The following is a 20,614-nucleotide window of genomic DNA, read 5'->3' as shown; positions in this document are numbered from 1 at the left end:
AATGGAAGGCGGCACTCAGGAGACTTTCTTGAAGGTAGAAAACGTGCTTTAATGTGTATCAACGTTTCGGGAGACGTACTCCCTTCTTCAGGACACAGCAATATTATTGCTGTGTCCTGAAGAAGGGAGTACGTCTCCCGAAACGTTGATACACATTAAAGCACGTTTTCGATCTTCAAGAAAGTCTCCTGAGTGCCGCCTTCCATTTTCCATATCCAGAGTTACCTTGCTTAAGGAGGGCACCGGAGCAGATTCCCTGCGGGAAAGAGGAGTGCCAGACCAAGGAGAGTGTTATATATACATATATATACATACATACATACATACACACACACACACATACTAGGGTCTCAATCTCTGCTGATAAGGTACCTGTCCACACTGCCACAGCGCTATAAACCCATGCCGACACAATCACCGGTCTGAGTAGTGTACCAGAATGTGCACGCTATCTGCAGTGACACCCTAGGGGAAGATTCCCATCGTATCCTGGCCCTAGTAGGGAAAGGATACTCCCTGAGAATTCTTTGTGGGAAACTGCAGTCTCTTGTCTGGAGATTCCCGCTCTTTTTCATCATGAGAGGAGGGAAATTTACCTCAGCTTTCTTCCCCTTAAACATGTGTACCCTTGTGTCAGGGACAGATGAGTCATCAGTGATATGCAAATCATCTTTTATTACAATAATCATATATTGAATACTTTTCTGCCATTTTGGCTGTAACTTTGCATTATCGTAGTCGACACTGGAGTCAGACTCTGTGTCGATATCAGTGTCTATTATTTTGGATAGTGATCACTGAGAGACTCTGAAGGTCTCTGCGACATAGGGACAGACATGGGTAGATTCCCTGTCTGTTCTCTAATCTTTTGTGCAATAAATTCACCTTAGCACTTAATTACACATATCCAAACAGGTGTCGGCGTTGTCGACAGAGACACCCTCTCACACACATATTTGCTCCATCTCCTCCTTAGGGGAGCCTTTTACCTCAGACATGTCGACACACACGTACCGACACACCACACACTCAGGGAATGCTCATCTGAAGACAATTCCCCCATAAGGCCCTTTGGAGAGACAGAGAGAGAGTATGCCAGCACACACCCCAGCGCTATTGACCCAGGAATAACACAGTAACTCAATGTTAACCCAGTAGCTGCTGTTTATATTGATTTTTGCGCCTAATTATGTGCCCCCCCTCTCTTTTTACCCTCTTCTACCGTGTAACTGCAGGGGAGAGGCTGGGGAGCTTCCTCTCAGCGGTGTTGTGGAGAAAAAACATGGCGCTGGCGAGTGCTGAGGAAGAAGCCCCGCCCCCTCGACGGCAGGCTTCTGTCCCGCTTTCATGTACAATTTTTGGCGGGGGCTCATACATATATACAGTGCCCAACTGTATATATGCAAACTTTTGCCAAAGAGGTCTCTAATTGCTGCCCAGGGCGCCCCCCCCCCCTGCGCCCTGCACCCTTACATTGACCGGAGTATGTGAGGTGTGTGTGGGAGCAATGGCGCACAGCTGCAGTGCTGTGCGCTACCTCAGTGAAGACTGGAGTCTTCTGCCGCCGATTTCGAAGTCTTCTTGCACCCGACTTCTGTCTTCCGGCTCTGCAAGGGGGACGGCGGCACGGCTCCGGGATCGGACGACGATGGTGAGATCCTGTGTACGATCCCTCTGGAGCTAATGGTGTCCAGTAGCTTAAGAAGCAGGACCTATCAGCAGAGAGTAGGGCTGCTTCTCTACCCTCAGTCCCACGATGCAGGGAGTCTGTTGCCAGCAGAGCTCCCTGAAAATAAAAAACCTAACAAAATACTTTCTTACAGCAAGCTCAGGAGAGCTCACTAAACAGCACCCAGCTCATCCGGGCACAGATTCAAACTGAGGTCTGGAGGAGGGACATAGAGGGAGGAGCCAGAGCACACCAGAATCTAAATTCTTTCTTAAAGTGCCCATGTCTCCTGCGGAGCCCATCTATTCCCATGGTCCTTACGAAGTCCCCAGCATCCACTAGGACGTTAGAGAAAATAAGAATTTACTTACCGATAATTCTATTTCTCGTAGTCCGTAGTGGATGCTGGGGACTCCGTCAGGACCATGGGGAATAGCGGCTCCGCAGGAGACAGGGCACAAAAATAAAGCTTTAGGATTAGGTGGTGTGTACTGGCTCCTCCCCCTATGACCCTCCTCCAAGCCTCAGTTAGGATACTGTGCCCGGACGAGCGTACACAATAAGGAAGGATATTGAACCCCGGGTAAGACTCATACCAGCCACACCAATCACACCGTATAACTTGTGATCTGAACCCAGTTAACAGTATGACAAACGTAGGAGCCTCTGAACAGACGGCTCACAACAAATAACAACCCGATTTTTTTGTAACAATACTATGTACAAGTATTGCAGACAATCCGCACTTGGGATGGGCGCCCAGCATCCACTACGGACTACGAGAAATAGAATTATCGGTAAGTAAATTCTTATTTTCTCTAACGTCCTAAGTGGATGCTGGGGACTCCGTCAGGACCATGGGGATTATACCAAAGCTCCCAAACGGGCGGGAGAGTGCGGATGACTCTGCAGCACCGAATGAGAGAACTCAAGGTCCTCCTCAGCCAGGGTATCAAATTTGTAGAATTTTGCAAACGTGTTTGCCCCTGACCAAGTAGCAGCTCGGCAGAGTTGTAATGCCGAGACTCCCCGGGCAGCCGCCCATGATGAGCCCACTTTCCTTGTGGAATGGGCCTTGACAGATTTAGGTTGTGGCAAGCCTGCCACAGAATGTGCAAGTTGAAATGTGCTACAAATCCAACGAGCAATCGTCTGCTTAGAAGCAGGAGCACCCATCTTGTTGGGTGCATACAATATAAACAGTGAGTCAGACTTTCTGACTCCCGCCGTTCTTGAAATATATATTTTCAATGCCCGGACCACGTCCAACAACTTGGAATCCTCCAACTCGTTAGTAGCCGCAGGCACCACAATAGGCTGGTTCAGGTGAAACGCTGACACCACCTTAGGCAGAAAATGAGGACGCGTCCGCAGTTCTGCCCTGTCCGTATGGAAAATCAGATATGGGCTCTTATATGATAAAGCCGCCAATTCTGATACTCTCCTGGCTGAAGCCAGGGCCAGTAGCATGGTTACTTTCCATGTAAGATACTTCAACTCCACCGATTTGAGCGGCTCAAACCAATGGGATTTGAGAAAATCCAAGACTACATTAAGATCCCACGGTGCCACTGGGGGCACAACCGGGGGCTGTATATGTAGTACTCCTTTTACAAAAGTCTGGACTTCAGGAACTGAAGCCAATTCTTTCTGGAAGAAAATCGACAGGGCCGAAATTTGAACCTTAATGGACCCCAATTTGAGGCCCATAGACAATCCTGTTTGCAGGAAATGTAGGAATCGACCCAGTTGAAATTCCTCCGTGGGGGCCTTCCTGGCCTCACACCACGCAACATATTTTCTCCAAATGAGGTGATAATGTTGTGCAGTCACCTCCTTCCTGGCTTTTACCAGTGTAGGAATGACCTCTTCCGGAATGCCTTTTTCCCTTAGAATTCGGCGTTCAACCGCCATGCCGTCAAACGCAGCCGCGGTAAGTCTTGGAATAGACACGGTCCCTGCTGAAGCAGGTCCCGTCTTAGAGGTAGAGGCCACGGATCCTCCGTGAGCATCTCTTGAAGTTCCGGGTACCAAGTTCTTCTTGGCCAATCCGGAGCCACTAGTATCGTTCTTACTCCCTTTTGCCGTATAATTCTCAGTACTTTTGGTATGAGAGGCAGAGGAGGGAACACATACACTGACTGGAACACCCACGGTGTTACCAGAGCGTCCACAGCTATTGCCTGAGGATCTCTTGACCTGGCGCAATACCTGTCCAGTTTTTTGTTGAGGCGGGACGCCATCATATCCACCATTGGTTTTTCCCAACGGTTCACAATCATGTGGAAGACTTCTGGATGAAGTCCCCACTCTCCCGGGTGTAGATCGTGTCTGCTGAGGAAGTCTGCTTCCCAGTTGTCCACTCCCGGAATGAATACTGCTGACAGTGCTATCACATGATCTTCCGCCCAGCGAAGAATCCTTGCAGCTTCTGCCATTGCTGTCCTGCTTCTTGTGCCGCCCTGTCTGTTTACGTGGGCGACTGCCGTGATGTTGTCCGACTGGATCAACACCGGCTGACCCTGAAGAAGGGGTTTTGCCAGACTTAGAGCATTGTAAATCGCTCTTAGCTCCAATATATTTATGTGAAGAGACATCTCCAGGCTTGACCATACTCCCTGGAAGTTTCTTCCCTGTGTGACCGCTCCCCAGCCTCTCAGACTGGCATCCGTGGTCACCAGGACCCAGTCCTGTATGCCGAATCTGCGGCCCTCTTACAGATGAGCACTCTGCAACCACCACAGAAGAGACACCCTTGTCCGTGGCCGCAAGGTTATCCGCTGATGCATCTGCAGATGCGATCCGGACCATTTGTCCAGCAGATCCCACTGAAAAGTTCGTGCGTGGAATCTGCCGAATGGAATCGCTTCATAAGAAGCCACCATCTTTCCCAGGACTCTTGTGCATTGATGCACAGACACTGTCCCTGGTTTTAGGAGGTTCCTGACAAGTTCGGATAACTCCCTGGCTTTCTCCTCCGGAAGAAACACCTTTTTCTGAACCGTGTCCAGAATCATTCCCAGGAACAGCAGACGTGTCGTCGGGGTCAACTGAGATTTTGGAAAAATCAGAATCCACCCGTGTTGTTGCAGCACTAGTTGGGTTAGTGCTACTCCGTCTTCCAGCTGTTCTCTGGACCTTGCCCTTATCAGGAGATCGTCCAAGTAAGGGATAATTAATACGCCTCTTCTTCGTAGAAGGATCATCATTTCGGCCATTACCTTGGTAAAGACCCGAGGTGCCGTGGACAATCCAAACAGCAGCGTCTGAAACTGATAATGACAGTTTTGCACCACGAACCTGAGGTACCCTTGATGTGAAGGGCAAATTGGGACATGCAGGTAAGCATCCTTTATGTCCAGGGACACCATAAAGTCCCCTTCTTCCAGATTCGCTATCACTGCTCTGAGTGACTCCATCTTGAACTTGAATTTTTGTATGTACAGGTTCAAAGATTTCAGATTTAGAATAGGTCTTACCGAGCCATCCGGCTTCGGTACCACAAATAGCGTGGAGTAATACCCCTTTCCCTGTTGTAGGAGGGGTACCTTGACTATCACCTGCTGAGAAAACAGCTTGTGAATGGCTTCCAATACCGTCGCCCTGTCTGAGGGAGACGTTGGCAAAGCAGACTTTAGGAACCGGCGAGGGGGAGACTTCTCGAATTCCAACCTGTAACCCTGAGATACTACCTGCAGAATCCAGGGGTCCACCTGTGAGCAAGCCCACTGTGCGCTGAAATTCTTGAGTCGACCCCCCACCGCTCCTGAGTCCGCTTGTAAGGCCCCAGCGTCATGCTGAGGGCTTTGCAGAACCCTGGGAGGGCTTCTGTTCCTGGGCAGGGGCTGCTTGCTGCCCTCTCTTACCCCTTCCTCTGCCCCGAGGCAGATATGACTGTCCTTTTGTCCGCTTGTTCTTATAGGACCGAAAGGACTGCGGCTGAAAAGACGGTGTCTTTTTCTGTTGGGAGGGGGTCTGAGGTAAAAAAGTGGATTTTCCGGCAGTTGCCGTGGCCACCAGATCCGATAGACCGACGCCAAATAATTCCTCCCCTTTATACGGCAATACTTCCATATGTCGTTTGGAATCCGCATCACCTGACCACTGTCGCGTCCATAAACTCCTTCTGGCAGATATGGACATCGCATTTACTCTCGATGCCAGAGTGCAAATATCTCTCTGCGCATCTCGCATATAAAGGAAAGCATCCTTTAATTGCTCTATAGTCAATAAAATACTGTCCCTATCCAGGGTATCAATATTTTCAGACAGGGAATCCAACCAGATGACCCCAGCACTGCACATCCAGGCTGAGGCGATGGCTGGTCGCAGTATAACACCAGTATGTGTGTATATACTTTTTAGGGTAGTTTCCAGTCTCCTATCCGCTGGATCCCTGAGGGCGGCCGTATCAGGAGACGGTAACGCCACTTGTTTTGATAAGCGTGTGAGCGCCTTATCCACCCTAGGGGGTGTTTCCCAGCGCGCCCTAACCTCTGGCGGGAAAGGGTATAATGCTAATAACTTTTTTGAAATTAGCATTTTTCTATCTGGGTTAACCCACGCTTCATCACATACATCATTTAATTCCTCTGATTCAGGAAAAACTACAGGTAGTTTTTTCACCCCCCACATAATACCCCTTTTTGTGGTACTTGCAGTATCAGAGATATGCAAAGCCTCCTTCATTGCCGTGATCATATAACGTGTGGCCCTACTTGAAAATACGTTTGTTTCATCACCGTCGACACTAGATTCAGTGTCTGTGTCTGGGTCTGTGTCGACCGACTGAGGTAAAGGGCGCTTTACAGCCCCTGACGGTGTCTGAGACGCCTGGGCAGGTACTAACTGGTTTGCCGGCCGTCTCATGTCGTCAACTGATTTTTGTAATGTGCTGACATTATCACGTAATTCCATAAACAAAGCCATCCATTCCGGTGTCGACTCCCTGGGGGGTGACATCACCATTATCGGCAATTGCTCTGCCTCCACGCCAACATCGTCCTCATACATGTCGACACACACGTACCGACACACAGCAGACACACAGGGAATGCTCTTATCGAAGACAGGACCCCACTAGCCCTTTGGGGAGACAGAGGGAGAGTTTGCCAGCACACACCCAAGCGCTATAATATATATGGGAACAATCTTATATAAGTGTTGTTCCTTATAGCAGCTTAAATATATCCAATATATCGCCAAAAAATGCCCCCCCTCTCTGTTTTACCCTGTTTCTGTAGTGCAGTGCAGGGGAGAGTCCTGGGAGCCTTCCTCACAGCGGAGCTGAGCAGGAAAATGGCGCTGTGTGCTGAGGAGAATAAGCCCCGCCCCCTATTTCGGCGGGCTTTCCTCCCGTAGTTTTAGATAACTGGCATGGGTTAAATACATACATATAGCCTTAATGGCTATATGTGATGTATTCTTTTGCCATAAGGTATTAAAATATTGCTGCCCAGGGCGCCCCCAGCAGCGCCCTGCACCCTCCGTGACCGTTGGTGTGAAGTGTGTGACAACAATGGCGCACAGCTACAGTGCTGTGCGCTACCTTCATGAAGACTGAAGAGCCTTCTGCCGCCTGTTTCCGGACCTTCAATCTTCAGCATCTGTAAGGGGGGTCGGCGGCGCGGCTCCGGGACGAACCCCAGGGTGAGACCTGTGTTCCGACTCCCTCTGGAGCTAATGGTGTCCAGTAGCCTAAGAATCCAATCCATCCTGCACGCAGGTGAGTTGAAATTCTCTCCCCTAAGTCCCTCGATGCAGTGAGCCTGTTGCCAGCAGGACTCACTGAAAATAAAAAAACCTAAAAAACTTTTTCTAAGCAGCTCTTTAAGAGAGCCACCTAGATTGCACCCTGCTCGGACGGGCACAAAAACCTAACTGAGGCTTGGAGGAGGGTCATAGGGGGAGGAGCCAGTACACACCACCTAATCCTAAAGCTTTATTTTTGTGCCCTGTCTCCTGCGGAGCCGCTATTCCCCATGGTCCTGACGGAGTCCCCAGCATCCACTTAGGACGTTAGAGAAATTACAGTTACAGTTTTTAGTTACAGTATTAGATAAACTGATTTGCAAAGCAACAGAAGGTTACCTCCATCTCAGCGAGGGTTATATGTGCGGAATCCAAAGAGTCACCTGCACCTGTCTTACTTTCCTCCATTAGCATTAAATATGACCTTAAAATAGAAGAAATACACATTTAAAAACATAACATTTGTGTACGTCCAATATAATATAGCATGAGCTCCATGCTGCCAAGGTAAAATGTAAATGTCTACATAAATGTACAATTTGAAGACCGAATTGGTTGGTCCTGTAACCTTAATTACTCTAAAAGGTGTGTACACACAGTGAGATCCCTGCTACAGTATGTTCGATTTTGACTATGAGATTTCCCTTGAACTCCCCCAGCGCTCAGATAGTACAGATTTTGACTATCTGTGCTTGAGATTTTGTCTGTGTATGATTTTGTCTATGTACGATTTTGACTATACTTTGTACAAGATAGTACACTAGATAGTCAAGATCGACTTGCCTGCACAGTCCATCTAGCCTTACGATACCAACCCCACGGGAGCGTGCATCAGGTTCGAATCTGTATCGCAAGCTGCCTTAGGGTGTGTACACATGGTGAGATATTTTCTTTCGATTTTGACTATATAGTCAAAATCGCAAGAAAAGTTAGTGCAGATCGCAAGGTGAAAGTCACCTTGCGATTCCGATTCAATCCCGATGCACGGTCCCGCCAGGTCGGCATCGCAAGAAATGATAGACTGTGCAGGCAAGTTGATCCTTGCTAGATCGGTGTACTATCTAGTTCATCTCACATGTCAATGACATCTCGCATAAGCCAAAATCGTAAGCACACACAGTCCATATCTCAAGAAAAGTTAGTCAAAATCTGTGCTATCTGGGCTCCGGGGAGTTCAAGGGAAATCACAAGTGGAAATCGGGCATAGCAAGGATCTCACCGTGTGTACACACCCTAATACCTTGAGATATGCACTAACTTTTCATAAGATTTTGACTATATAGTCAAAATCTTACAGATTTATCTCACCATGCGTACACACTTTTAATCATAGCGATAAATTAAGTCAATGCATTTAAACAATGAAAGAGACATCTGTAATAACATATCTGTAAGCATTTTAAACAAGTGTTATGAGTTATAAACAAATATGACAAAGTGAAAGGAGCTGTAGGCTGCAAATGACTGTCATAGATAGCTATATTGCCTTTCACGAATACCTGTAGACAGAGGTGTAGCTATATGCCATGGTGCCCGGAGCAAGGATATCTTTTGCGCCCCTCTCCCCTATAGTGAATTGGGGGCCTGGCAAACATGTGATAACATGTTACATTTGAAATGAAACAGTATTTAAATTGGTGACGGTCAGTTCTAGACCTTGTAGAGCTCATAGTGAAAGTTTCCTTTGGGTGCCCTCATCTATAAAATATGGACAGTGCGCGCCAAAGGCGAGCAACTAAAATATTGGGAATGGCCACATAATGGTACCAATTCACATTACACTGCACAGTAGTGTCCATTATTCACATTACATCACACAGTAGAGCAGCTTATACCCGTTACGCCACACAGTAAACACATTATGCCACAGTAGAGCCCCTTATACATGTTATACCATGGTTAAGCCCCTTATACAGGTTATGCCACGGTAAAGCCCCTCACACACGTTACACAACAGTAGAGCCACTATGGAAGTAGCTGCATTCAAATATTAACTTTTTTAATTCAAATAATTTTAAAACACTATGTATGCCCCTCGACTAACCTGACCTCACAACTCCCCAATCCCTTAGTGAAAATAATGCCCCAAAACGGACAACCTCCCCAGGTCTGATAATCTCCCTATTTCTCAATGAAAATAATGTCCCAGAATTGTCAGAGTGGCAGAAATAGCTGCTCTGCAGCAGCTTGAGGGGCAGAGAGAGCTCCAGCATATGCTGCCTGTCAGTGACTCCTGCTGACGCCTCTGCCTGCTCTAGTCTCAGAGTCCGAGTCAGTGTGCGCCTCCTCTGCTCCTTCTCCTCTTGCTCTGTGGCGCGCCCTCTAACTTTTCTGGCGCCTGGAGATTGTGCTCCACCGGAGCCACCCTAGCTACACCCCTGCCTGTAGATTAATCATAATTGCACATTATCATATTATTTCTTTGAAATGGTGTTTATTTTTTTATTTTAAAATACTTGTAATATTATAGACAGCAAAAAAATTATATATATAAACCAAGTTGCACTGCAATTTCAGACAGGTGGAACAGTAGTTTCAAAGGAGTTTGAAGTTCTGGCAATACAAACTTGAAGTTGCACTAACCAGTAACTACTATATGTACCGTGTACTAAAGATAAATATATATTTATAATAATAAAAAACAAAGTAAGGAGTAACCACTAAGGGCTAGTTTTCACTACAGAAAGGAGACTTCAAGCAAACAGCTTCAAGATGGTCAATGCAGGGTTGGCAGAGGGGTGTACAAAAACCAGTGTATTCCACCACCCAAGACTGGTCTATATTTAATCAAGAGACGTACGTGTGTGTGTGTGTGTGTGTGTGTGTGTGTGTGTGTGTGTGTGTGTGTGTGTGTGTCACACATTTGCACACTTATGACCTTACAAATCCAGGAGCCCCCTATAGCCTCTCACAAGCAGCCAGCTCAAGGGAACATCTGAAACTAAAAGGACAACTCAGGAGCAAAAGTGCATTTCTAGACCAAATAGAAAAATGTTGTATTGGCCTGATGATACCATCTCAGTCATCTGAGTACCGCTCTCTGCTCTCAATACGGAAAAGAGGGGTACATCTACTGGCCATGCAGTCTAGTACATGCACAGCAACATGCTGGAGAGACGTATTCACTCTTTGAAAGCAAGACACAGGCTTCTGGAGGGTGGCGGTGGTCTCAGACACAAGGATACAACTTGGCATTGTAGAATACACCTTACTTCCAAGTCCCATAGCCACTACACACCCAGGATACAGTACATGATAGTTCTACCCTGCAATGGGAAAGTCTTAACACAGTCATAAATAAATAATCTGGCATTTAATGTAGTAGTCATAGCAGCATTGTAGTGTTTCAGCAGTAACACGATCAAAAGCATCAACTTTGCAGTATCGCAGCATAGCAGAATTGCAGCAAATCCATAGAGGACAGCTACACAGTACTGGAATTATCTAAACACCAGTCAGCAAGCAATTATAAATACATTGATATACCTGTACTGTTCTCTATTAATATTCACCAAGGGATAGTAGAGGAGAGTATAACTACATTGGAACTGCTGTATTCTGTTGCATCTACAGCATAAACCAAAAGTTTAACATACTCAGGGACAGGGCCGGTTCTAGACCTTATGGCTCCCAGGGCAAAAGTTTCTCTTGACCCCCCCCCCCCCCCCCATCCCACACACACACACGTGAAATAGAGTTAGTGCACGCCGCAGGCGCGCGCCAAAAAATAAGATTTTAATCACCGGTAAATCTATTTCTCGTAGTCCGTAGTGGATGCTGGGACTCCGTAAGGACCATGGGGAATAGCGGCTCCGCAGGAGACTGGGCACAACTAAAGAAAGCTTTAGGACTACCTGGTGTGCACTGGCTCCTCCCTCTATGACCCTCCTCCAGACCTCAGTTAGGATACTGTGCCCGGAAGAGCTGACACAATAAGGAAGGATTTTGAATCCCGGGTAAGACTCATAAAAGCCACACCAATCACACCGTATAACTCGTGATACTATACCCAGTTAACAGTATGAACAATAACTGAGCCTCTCAACAGATGGCTCAACAATAACCCTTTAGTTAAACAATAACTATATACAAGTATTGCAGACAATCCGCACTTGGGATGGGCGCCCAGCATCCACTACGGACTACGAGAAATAGATTTACCGGTGAGTAAAATCTTATTTTCTCTGACGTCCTAAGTGGATGCTGGGACTCCGTAAGGACCATGGGGATTATACCAAAGCTCCCAAACGGGCGGGAGAGTGCGGATGACTCTGCAGCACCGAATGGGCAAACTCTAGGTCCTCCTCAGCCAGGGTGTCAAACTTGTAGAATTTAGCAAATGTGTTTGACCCCGACCAAGTAGCTGCTCGGCAAAGTTGTAGAGCCGAGACCCCTCGGGCAGCCGCCCAAGAAGAGCCCACCTTCCTCGTGGAATGGGCTTTCACAGATTTAGAATGCGGCATTCCAGCCGCAGAATGTGCAAGCTGAATCGTACTACAGATCCAGCGAGCAATAGTCTGCTTTGAAGCAGGAGCACCCAGCTTGTTGGGTGCATACAGGATAAACAACGAGTCAGTTTTCCTGACACTAGCTGTCCTGAAAACATAAATTTTCAGGGCCCTGACTACATCCAACAACTTGGAAGCCTCCAAGTCTTTAGTAGCCGCAGGCACCACGATAGGTTGGTTCAAATGAAAGGCTGATACCACCTTAGGGAGAAACTGGGGACGAGTCCTCAATTCTGCCCTATCCATATGGAAAATCAGATAAGGGCTTTTACATGACAAAGCCGCCAATTCTGACACACGCCTGGCCGAAGGCAAGGCCAACAGCATGACCACTTTCCACGTGAGATATTTTAATTCCACGGTTTTAAGTGGCTCAAACCAATGTGACTTTAGGAAATCCAACACCACGTTGAGAGCCCAAGGTGCCACTGGAGGCACAAAAGGGGGCTGAATATGCAGCACTCCCTTAACAAACGTCTGAACTTCAGGCAGTGAAGCCAGTTCTTTTTGAAAGAAAATAGACAGGGCCGAAATCTGGACTTTAATGGATCCCAATTGTAGGCCCATAGTCACTCCTGACTGTAGGAAGTGCAGAAATCGACCCAGCTGAAATTCTTCTGTTGGGGCCTTCATAGCCTCACACCAAGCAACATATTTTCGCCATATGCGGTGATAATGTTTTGCTGTCACATCCTTCCTAGCTTTATCAGCGTAGGAATGACTTCAACCGGAATGCCCTTTTCCATCAGGATCCGGCGTTCAACCGCCATGCCGTCAAACGCAGCAAGTCTTGGAACAGACAGGGGCCCTGCTGCAGCAGGTTCTGTCTGAGCGGCAGAGGCCATGGGTCCTCTGAGATCATTTCTTGAAGTTCTGGGTACCAAGCTCTTCTTGGCCAATCAGGAACAATGAGTACAGTTCTTACTCCTCTCCTTCTTATTAGTCTCAGTACCTTGGGTAGGAGAGGCAGAGGAGGGAACACATACACCGACCGGTACAACCACGGTGTTACCAGAGCGTCCACAGCTATCGCATGAGGGTCCCTTGACCTGGCGCAATATCTTTTTAGCTTTTTGTTGAGGCGAGACGCCATCATGTCCACCTGTGGCCTTTCCCACCGGTGTACAATCATTTGGAAGACTTCTGGATGAAGTCCCCACTCTCCCGGGTGGAGGTCGTGTCTGCTGAGAAAGTCTGCTTCCCAGTTGTCCACTCCGGGAATGAACACTGCTGACAGTGCTAACACATGATTTTCCGCCCATCGGAGAATCCTTGTGGCTTCTGCCATCGCCATCCTGCTTCTTGTGCCGCCCTGCTGGTTTACATGGGCGACCGCCGTGATGTTGTCTGACTGGATCAGCACCGGCTGGTGTTGAAGCAGGGGTCTAGCCTGACTTAGGGCATTGTGAATGGCCCTTAGTCCCAGAATATTTATGTGTAGGGAAGTCTCCTGACTTGACCATAGTCCTTGGAAGTTTCTTCCCTGTGTGACTGCCCCCCAGCCTCGAAGGCTGGCATCCGTGGTCACCAGGACCCAGTCCTGTATGCCGAATTTGCGGCCCTCTAGAAGATGAGCACTCTGCAGCCACTACAACAGCGACACCCTGGCCCTTGGAGACAGGGTTATCAGCCGATGCATCTGAAGATGCGACCCGGACCACTTGTCCAACAGATCCCACTGGAAGATCCTTGCATGGAACCTGCCGAATGGAATTTCTTCGTAACAAGCTACCATCTTTCCCAGGACTCGCGTGCATTGATGCACCGACACCTGTATTTGTATTAGGAGGTTTCTGACTAGAGATGACAACTCCTTGGCCTTCTCCACCGGGAGAAACCCTTTTTCCTGTTCTGTGTCCAGAACCATACCCAGGAACAGTAGACGCGTCGTAGGAACTAGCTGCGACTTTGGACTATTCAGAATCCAGCCGTGCTGTTGTAGCACTTCCCGAGATAGTGCTACTCCGACGAACAACTGCTCCCTGGACCTCGCCTTTATAAGGAGATCGTCCAAGTACGGGACAATTATAACTCCCTTTTTTCGAAGGAGTATCATCATTTCGGCCATTACCTTGGTAAATACCCTCGGTGCCGGGGACAGACCAACGGCAACGTCTGGAATTGGTAATGACAGTCCTGTACCACAATTTTGAGGTACTCCTGGTGAGGAGGGTAAATGGGGACATGCAGGTAAGCATCCTTGATGTCCAGTGAGACCATGTAATCCCCTTCGTCCAGGCTTGCAATAACCGCCCTGAGCGATTCCATTTTGAACTTGAACCTTCGTATATAAGTGTTCAATGATTTAAATTTTAGAATGGGTCTCACCGAACCGTCTGGTTTCGGTACCACAAACATTGTGGAATAGTAACCCCGGCCTTGTTGAAGGAGGGGTACCTTGATTATCACCTGCTGGAAGTACAGCTTGTGAATTGCCGCCAGTACTACCTCCCCTCTAGGGCAGCAGGCAAGGCTAATTTGAGGTAACGGCGAGGGGGAGTCGCCTCGAACTCCAGCTTGTTTCCCTGTGATACTACTTGCAGAACCCAGGGATCCACCTGTGAGCGAGCCCACTGGTCGCTGAAGTTCCCGAGACGCGCCCCCACCGCACCTGGCTCCACCTGTGGAGCCCCAGCGTCATGCGGTGGACTCAGAGGAAGCGGGGGAAGATTTTTGATCCTAGGAACTGGCTGTCTGGTGCAGCTTTTTCCCTCTTCCCTTGTCTCTGTGCAGAAAGGAAGCGCCTTTGACCCGCTAGCTTTTCTGAAGCCGAAAGGACTGTATCTTATAATACGGTGCTTTCTTAGGCTGTAAGGAAACTTGAGGTAAAGTTTTTTCCTTCCCAGCTGTTGTTGTGGATACGAGGTCCCAGAGACCATCCCCAAACAATTCCTCACCCTTATAAGGCAGAATCTTCATGTGCCTTCTAAAGTCAGCATCGCCTGTCCACTGCCGGGTCCCTAATACCCTCCTGGCAGAATGGACATTGCATTAATTCTGGATGCCAGCCGGCAAATATCCCTCTGTGCATCCCTCATATATAAGACGACGTCTTTAATATGCTCTATGGTTAGCAAAATAGTATCCCTGTCCTGACAGGGTAATAGACCACGCTGCAGCAGCACTATCCATGCTGAGGCAATTGCAGGTCTCAGTATAGTACCTGAGTGTGTATATACAGACTTCAGGATAGCCTCCTGCTTTTTATCAGCAGGCTCCTTCAAAGTGGCCGTATCCTAAGACGGCAGTGCCACCTTTTTTGACAAACGTGTGAGCGCCTTATCCACCCTAGGGGATATCTCCCAACGTGACCTATCCTCTGGCGGGAAAGGGTACGCCATCAGTAACTTTTTAGAAATTACCAGTTTCTTATCGGGGGAACCCACGATTCTTCACACACTTCATTCACGCATCTGATGGGGGAACAAAACACTGGCTGCTTTTTCTCCCCAAACATAAAACCCCTTTTTTGTGGTACCTGGGTTAATGTCAGAAATGTGTAACACATTTTTCATTGCCGAGATCATGCAACGGATGTTCCTAGTGGATTGTGTATATGTCTCAACCTCGTCGACACTGGAGTCAGACTCCGTGTCGACATCTGTGTCTGCCATCTGAGGTAGCGGGCGTTTTTGAGCCCCTGATGGCCTTTGAAACGCCTGGGTAGGCGCGGGCTGAGAAGCCGGCTGTCCCACAGCTATTACGTCATCCAGCCTTTTATGTAAGGAGTTGACACTGTCGGTTAATACCTTCCACCTATCCATCCACTCTGGTGTCGGCCCCACAGGGGGCGACATCACATTTATCGGCATCTGCTCCGCCTCCACATAAGCCTCCTCATCAACCATGTCGACACAGCCGTACCGACACACCGCACACACACAGGGAATGCTCTGACTGAGGACAGGACCCCACAAAGTCCTTTGGGGAGACAGAGAGAGAGTATGCCAGCACACACCAGAGCGCTATATAATGCAGGGATTCACACTACCCACAGTGATTTTTCCCTTATAGCTGCTATAATACACAGATTTGCGCCTAAATTTAGTGCCCCCCCTCTCTTTTTAACCTTTTGAGCCTGAAAGCTACAGGGGAGAGCCTGGGGAGCCGTCTTCCAGCTGCACTGTGAAGAGAAAATGGCGCCAGTGTGCTGAGGGAGATAGCCCCGCCCCTTTTTCGGCGGACTTCTCCCGCTCTTATAATCATGATGTGGCAGGGGTATTTTACACATATATAGCTTATTAGGCTATATTATGTGTGATTTGCCACTTTTAAGGTACTCTAATTGCTGCCGAGGGCGCCCCCCCCCCCAGCACCCATCAGTGACCGGAGTATGTGGTGTGCACAGGGAGCAATGGCGCACAGCTGCAGTGCTGTGCGCTACCTTAATGAAGACTGGAGTCTTCTGCCGCCGATTTCCAGGACCGTCTTCTTGCTTCTGGCTCTGTAAGGGGGACGGCGGCGCAGCTCCGGGACCGGACGATCGAGGTCGGGCCCTGTGTTCGATCCCTCTGGAGCTAATGGTGTCCAGTAGCCTAAGAAGCCCAAGCTAGCTGCAAGCAGGTAGGTTAACTTCTTCTCCCCTTAGTCCCTCGTAGCAGTGAATCTGTTGCCATCAGATCTCACTGAAAATAAAAAAACCTAAAATAAACTTTTTTCTAGGAGCTCAGGAGAGCCCCTAGTGTGCATCCAGCTCAGCCGGGCACAAGATTCTAACTGAGGTCTGGAGGAGGGTCATAGAGGGAGGAGCCAGTGCACACCAGGTAGTCCTAAAGCTTTCTTTAGTTGTGCCCAGTCTCCTGCGAAGCCGCTATTCCCCATGGTCCTTACGGAGTCCCAGCATCCACTTAGGACGTCAGAAAAATAGGGGCGTGGCTAGTTTTGCTCCCTGTAGTTTTGCCCCGAGTAGCTGTTGTGCAGCCAGTACTGCACCCTCAGTAGTTGTGTACCCAGTAGCTGTTGTGCCCCCAGTAGCTGTGCCCCTTGCAGCTGTGCGCCCAGTACTGCGCCCTCAGTAGTTGTGCCCCCAGTAGCTATTGCGCACCCTACAGCTGTAATTCCAGTAATTTTGTCCCCAGTACTGTTCCCTCATTAGGCAAGATTCATACCAGCCACACCAATCACACCGTATAACATGTAATAACAACCAGTTAACAGTATGACAAATAACAGAGCATCAGGTTCAACCCTGATGCAACCATAACTTAACCCTTATAGAAGTAATAACTATATACAAGTATTGCAGAAGAAGTCCGCACTTGGGGCGGGCGCCCAGCATCCACTACGGACTACGAGAAATAGATTTACCGGTAAGTAAAATCTTATTTTCTCTAACGTCCTAGTGGATGCTGGGGACTCCGTAACGACCATGGGGATTATACCAAAGCTCCCAAACGGGCGGGAGAGTGCGGATGACTCTGCAGCACCGATTGAGCAAACACAAGGTCCTCCTCAGCCAAGGTATCAAACTTGTAGAACTTTGCAAAAGTGTTTGAACCTGACCAAGTAGCCGCTCGGCAAAGCTGTAATGCCGAGACCCCTCGGGCAGCCGCCCAAGAAGAGCCCACCTTCCTAGTGGAATGAGCCTTAACTGATTTTGGAAGCAGCAATCCAGCCGCAGAATGAGCCTGCTGAATCGTGTTACAGATCCAGCGAGCAATAGTTTGCTTTGAAGCAGGAGCACCAAGCTCGTTGGAAGCATACAGGATAAACAAAGACTCTGTTTTCCTGACCCTAGCCGTTCTGGCTACATAAACCTTCAAAGCCCTGACCACATCAATTAACTCAGAATCCTCCAAGTTAGTAGTAGCCACAGGCCCCACAATAGGTTGGTTTATATGAAAGGATGAAACCACTTTCGGCAGAAATTGTGGACGGGTCCGCAATTCTGCTCTATCCGCATGGAAAACCAGATAGGGGCTTTTATGTGATAGCCGCCAACTCTGACACACGCCTAGCCGAAGCCAAGGCTAATAGCATGACCACCTTCCACGTGAGATATTTCAACTCCACCGTTTTGAGTGGTTCAAACCAGTGGGATTTCAGGAAACTCAACACCACGTTAAGATCCCAAGGTGCCACTGGAGGCACAAAAGGGGGCTGAATATGCAGCACTCCCTTTACAAACGTCTGAACTTCAGGTACAGAAGCCAACTCTTTTTGAAAGAAAATGGATAGGGCCGAAATCTGGACCTTAATGGAACCCAATTTTAGGCCCAAAGTCACTCCCGACTGTAGGAAGTGAAGGAAACGGCCAGATACGGTGATAATGTTGAGCTGTCACGTCCTTCCTAGCCTTTATCAGCGTAGGAATGACCTCATCCGGAATGCCTTTCTCTGCTAGGATCCGGTGTTCACCCGCCATGCCGTCAAACGCAGCAGCGGTAAGTCTTGGAACAGACAGGGCCCCTGTTGCAACAAGTCCTGTCTTAGAGGAAGATGCCACGGGTCCTCTGTGAGCATTTCTTGCAGATCTGGATACCAAGTCCTTCGTGGCCAATCTGGAACAATGAGTATTGTTCTCACTCCTCTTTTTCTTATTATCCTCAGCACCTTGGGTATGAGAGAAGAGGAGGAAATACATAGACCGACTGGAACACCCACGGTGTCCCCAGGGCGTCTACAGCTATTGCCTGAGGGTCTCTTGACCTGGCGCAATACCGCTGTAGCTTTCTGTTGAGGCGGGATGCCCTCATGTCCACCTGTGGCAGTTCCCACCGACTTGTAATCTGTTCGAAGACTTCCTGATGAAGTCCCCACTCTCCCGGGTGGAGGTCGTGTCTGCTGAGGAAGTATGCTTCCCAGTTGTCCACTCCCGGAATGAACACTGCTGACAGTGCGCTTACGTGATTATCCGCCCAGCGAAGAATCTTGGTGGCTTCCGCCATCGCCACTCTGCTCCTTCTGCCGCCTTGGCGGTTTACATGAGCCACTGCGGTGATGTTGTCTGACTGAATCAGAACCGGTTGGTCGCGAAGCAGGGTCTCCGCTTGACATAGGGCGTTGTATATGGCCCTTAGTTCCAGGATGTTGATGTGAAGGCAAGTCTATTGACTTGACCACAGACCTTGGAAATTTCTTCCCTGTGTGACTGCACCCCAACCTCAGAGGCATTGCGTCCGTGGTCACCAGTACCCAGTCCTCAATACCGAATCTGCGGCCCTCGAGAAGGTGAGCGCTATGTAGCCACCACAGGATTGACACCCTGGCCCTGGGGGATAGGGTGATTAACCGATGCATCTGAAGATGTGATCCCGACCACTGGTCCAGTAAGTCCCATTGAAAAGTCCTCGCATGGAACCTGCCGAAGGGAATGGCCTCGTATGATGCCACCATCTTTCCCAGGACACGAGTGCAGTGATGCACTGACACCTGTTTTTTAATAGGTTCCTGACCAGTGTCATGAGTTCCTGAGCTTTCTCCATCGGGAGATAAACCCTTTTCTGGTCTGTGTCTAGAATCATGCCCAGGAAAGGCAGACGAGTCGTAGGAACTAACTGCGACTTTGGAATATATAGAATCCAGCCGTGTTGCCGTAACACTTCCAGAGAAAGTGCTACGCTGATCAGCAACTGCTCTCTCGATCTCGCTTTTATGAGGAGATCGTCCAAGTATGGGATAATTATGACTCCTTGCTTTCGCAGAAGTACCATCTTCTCCGCCATTACCTTGGTAAATATTCTCGGTGCCGCGGAGAGACCAAACGGCAACGTCTGAAATTGGTAATGACAATCCTGTACCACAAATCTGAGGTACGCCTGATGAGGTGGATAAATGGGGATATGAAGGTATGCATCCTTTATATCCAGAGACACCATAAAATCCCCCCCTTCCAAGCTTGCGATGACCGCTCTCAGCGATTCCATCTTGAACTTGAACCTTTTCAGGTATATGTTCAGGGATTTTAAATTCAATATGGGTCTGACCGAACCGTCCGGTTTCGGGACTACAAACATGGTCGAATAATAACCCCTTCCTTGTTGAAGGAGGGGAACCTTGACCACCACCTGTTGAAGATACAATTTGTGAATTGCAGTTAACACTATTTCCCTCTCGTCGGGGGAAGCTGGTAGGGCCGATTTGAGGTATCGGTGAGGGGGCATCTCCTCGAATTCCAGCTTGTATCCCTGAGACACAATCTCTATTGCCCAGGGATCCAACTAGGAGTGAACCAACTTGTGGCTGAAATATCGAAGACGTGCCCCCACCGGGCCTAGCTCCGCTTGTGGAGCCCCAGCGTCATGCAGTGGATTTTGTAGAGGCCGGGGAGGACTTCTGTTCCTGGGAACTAGCCGTGTTGTGCAGCTTCTTTCCTCTGCCCCTGCCTCTGGCAAGAAACGACGCACCTCAGACTTTCTTGTTTTTCTGTGATCGAAAGGACTGCATTTGATAATACGGTGCTCTCTTAGGCTGTGAGGAAACATATGGCAAAATATTTGACTTTCCAGCAGTAGCTGTGGAGACCAGGTCCGAGAGACCCTCCCCAAACAATTCCTCACCCTTGTAAGGTAAAACCTCCATATGCCTTTTTGAGTCGGCATCACCTGTCCATTGCCGAGTCCACAGGACCCTTCTGGCAGAAATTGACATAGCATTTATTCTAGAACCCAGTAGACTAATGTCTCTTTGAGCATCTCTCATATATAGGACAGCGTCTTTAATATGCCCCAAGGTCAACAATATAGTA

The 20,614-nt window shown here is 48.6% G+C and overlaps 1 protein-coding gene across 4 annotated transcripts in view; it reads right to left on the bottom strand.

The window, feature by feature from the left end:
* The window catches only part of LOC134980836 (zinc finger protein 41-like), a 437,261-nt gene that overhangs the window by 355,420 nt on the left and 61,227 nt on the right, over positions 1-20,614 (bottom strand). For all 4 annotated transcript variants that reach the window (XM_063947822.1, XM_063947820.1, XM_063947823.1 and 1 more), the window contains exon 3: positions 7,760-7,844. Coding sequence is in view for 3 of the 4 variants with exons in the window: in XM_063947820.1 (XP_063803890.1) it covers positions 7,760-7,834 (75 nt within the window). In the remaining variant the exon portion in view is untranslated. The remainder of the gene's footprint in view (positions 1-7,759; positions 7,845-20,614) is intronic.

The sequence above is a fragment of the Pseudophryne corroboree genome, chromosome 12 (genome assembly GCF_028390025.1).
Source record: "Pseudophryne corroboree isolate aPseCor3 chromosome 12, aPseCor3.hap2, whole genome shotgun sequence".
Classification (NCBI taxonomy): domain Eukaryota; kingdom Metazoa; phylum Chordata; class Amphibia; order Anura; family Myobatrachidae; genus Pseudophryne; species Pseudophryne corroboree.
The sequence above is the reverse complement of the archived record's forward strand: the minus strand, read 5'-3'. Positions and strand labels throughout refer to the sequence as shown.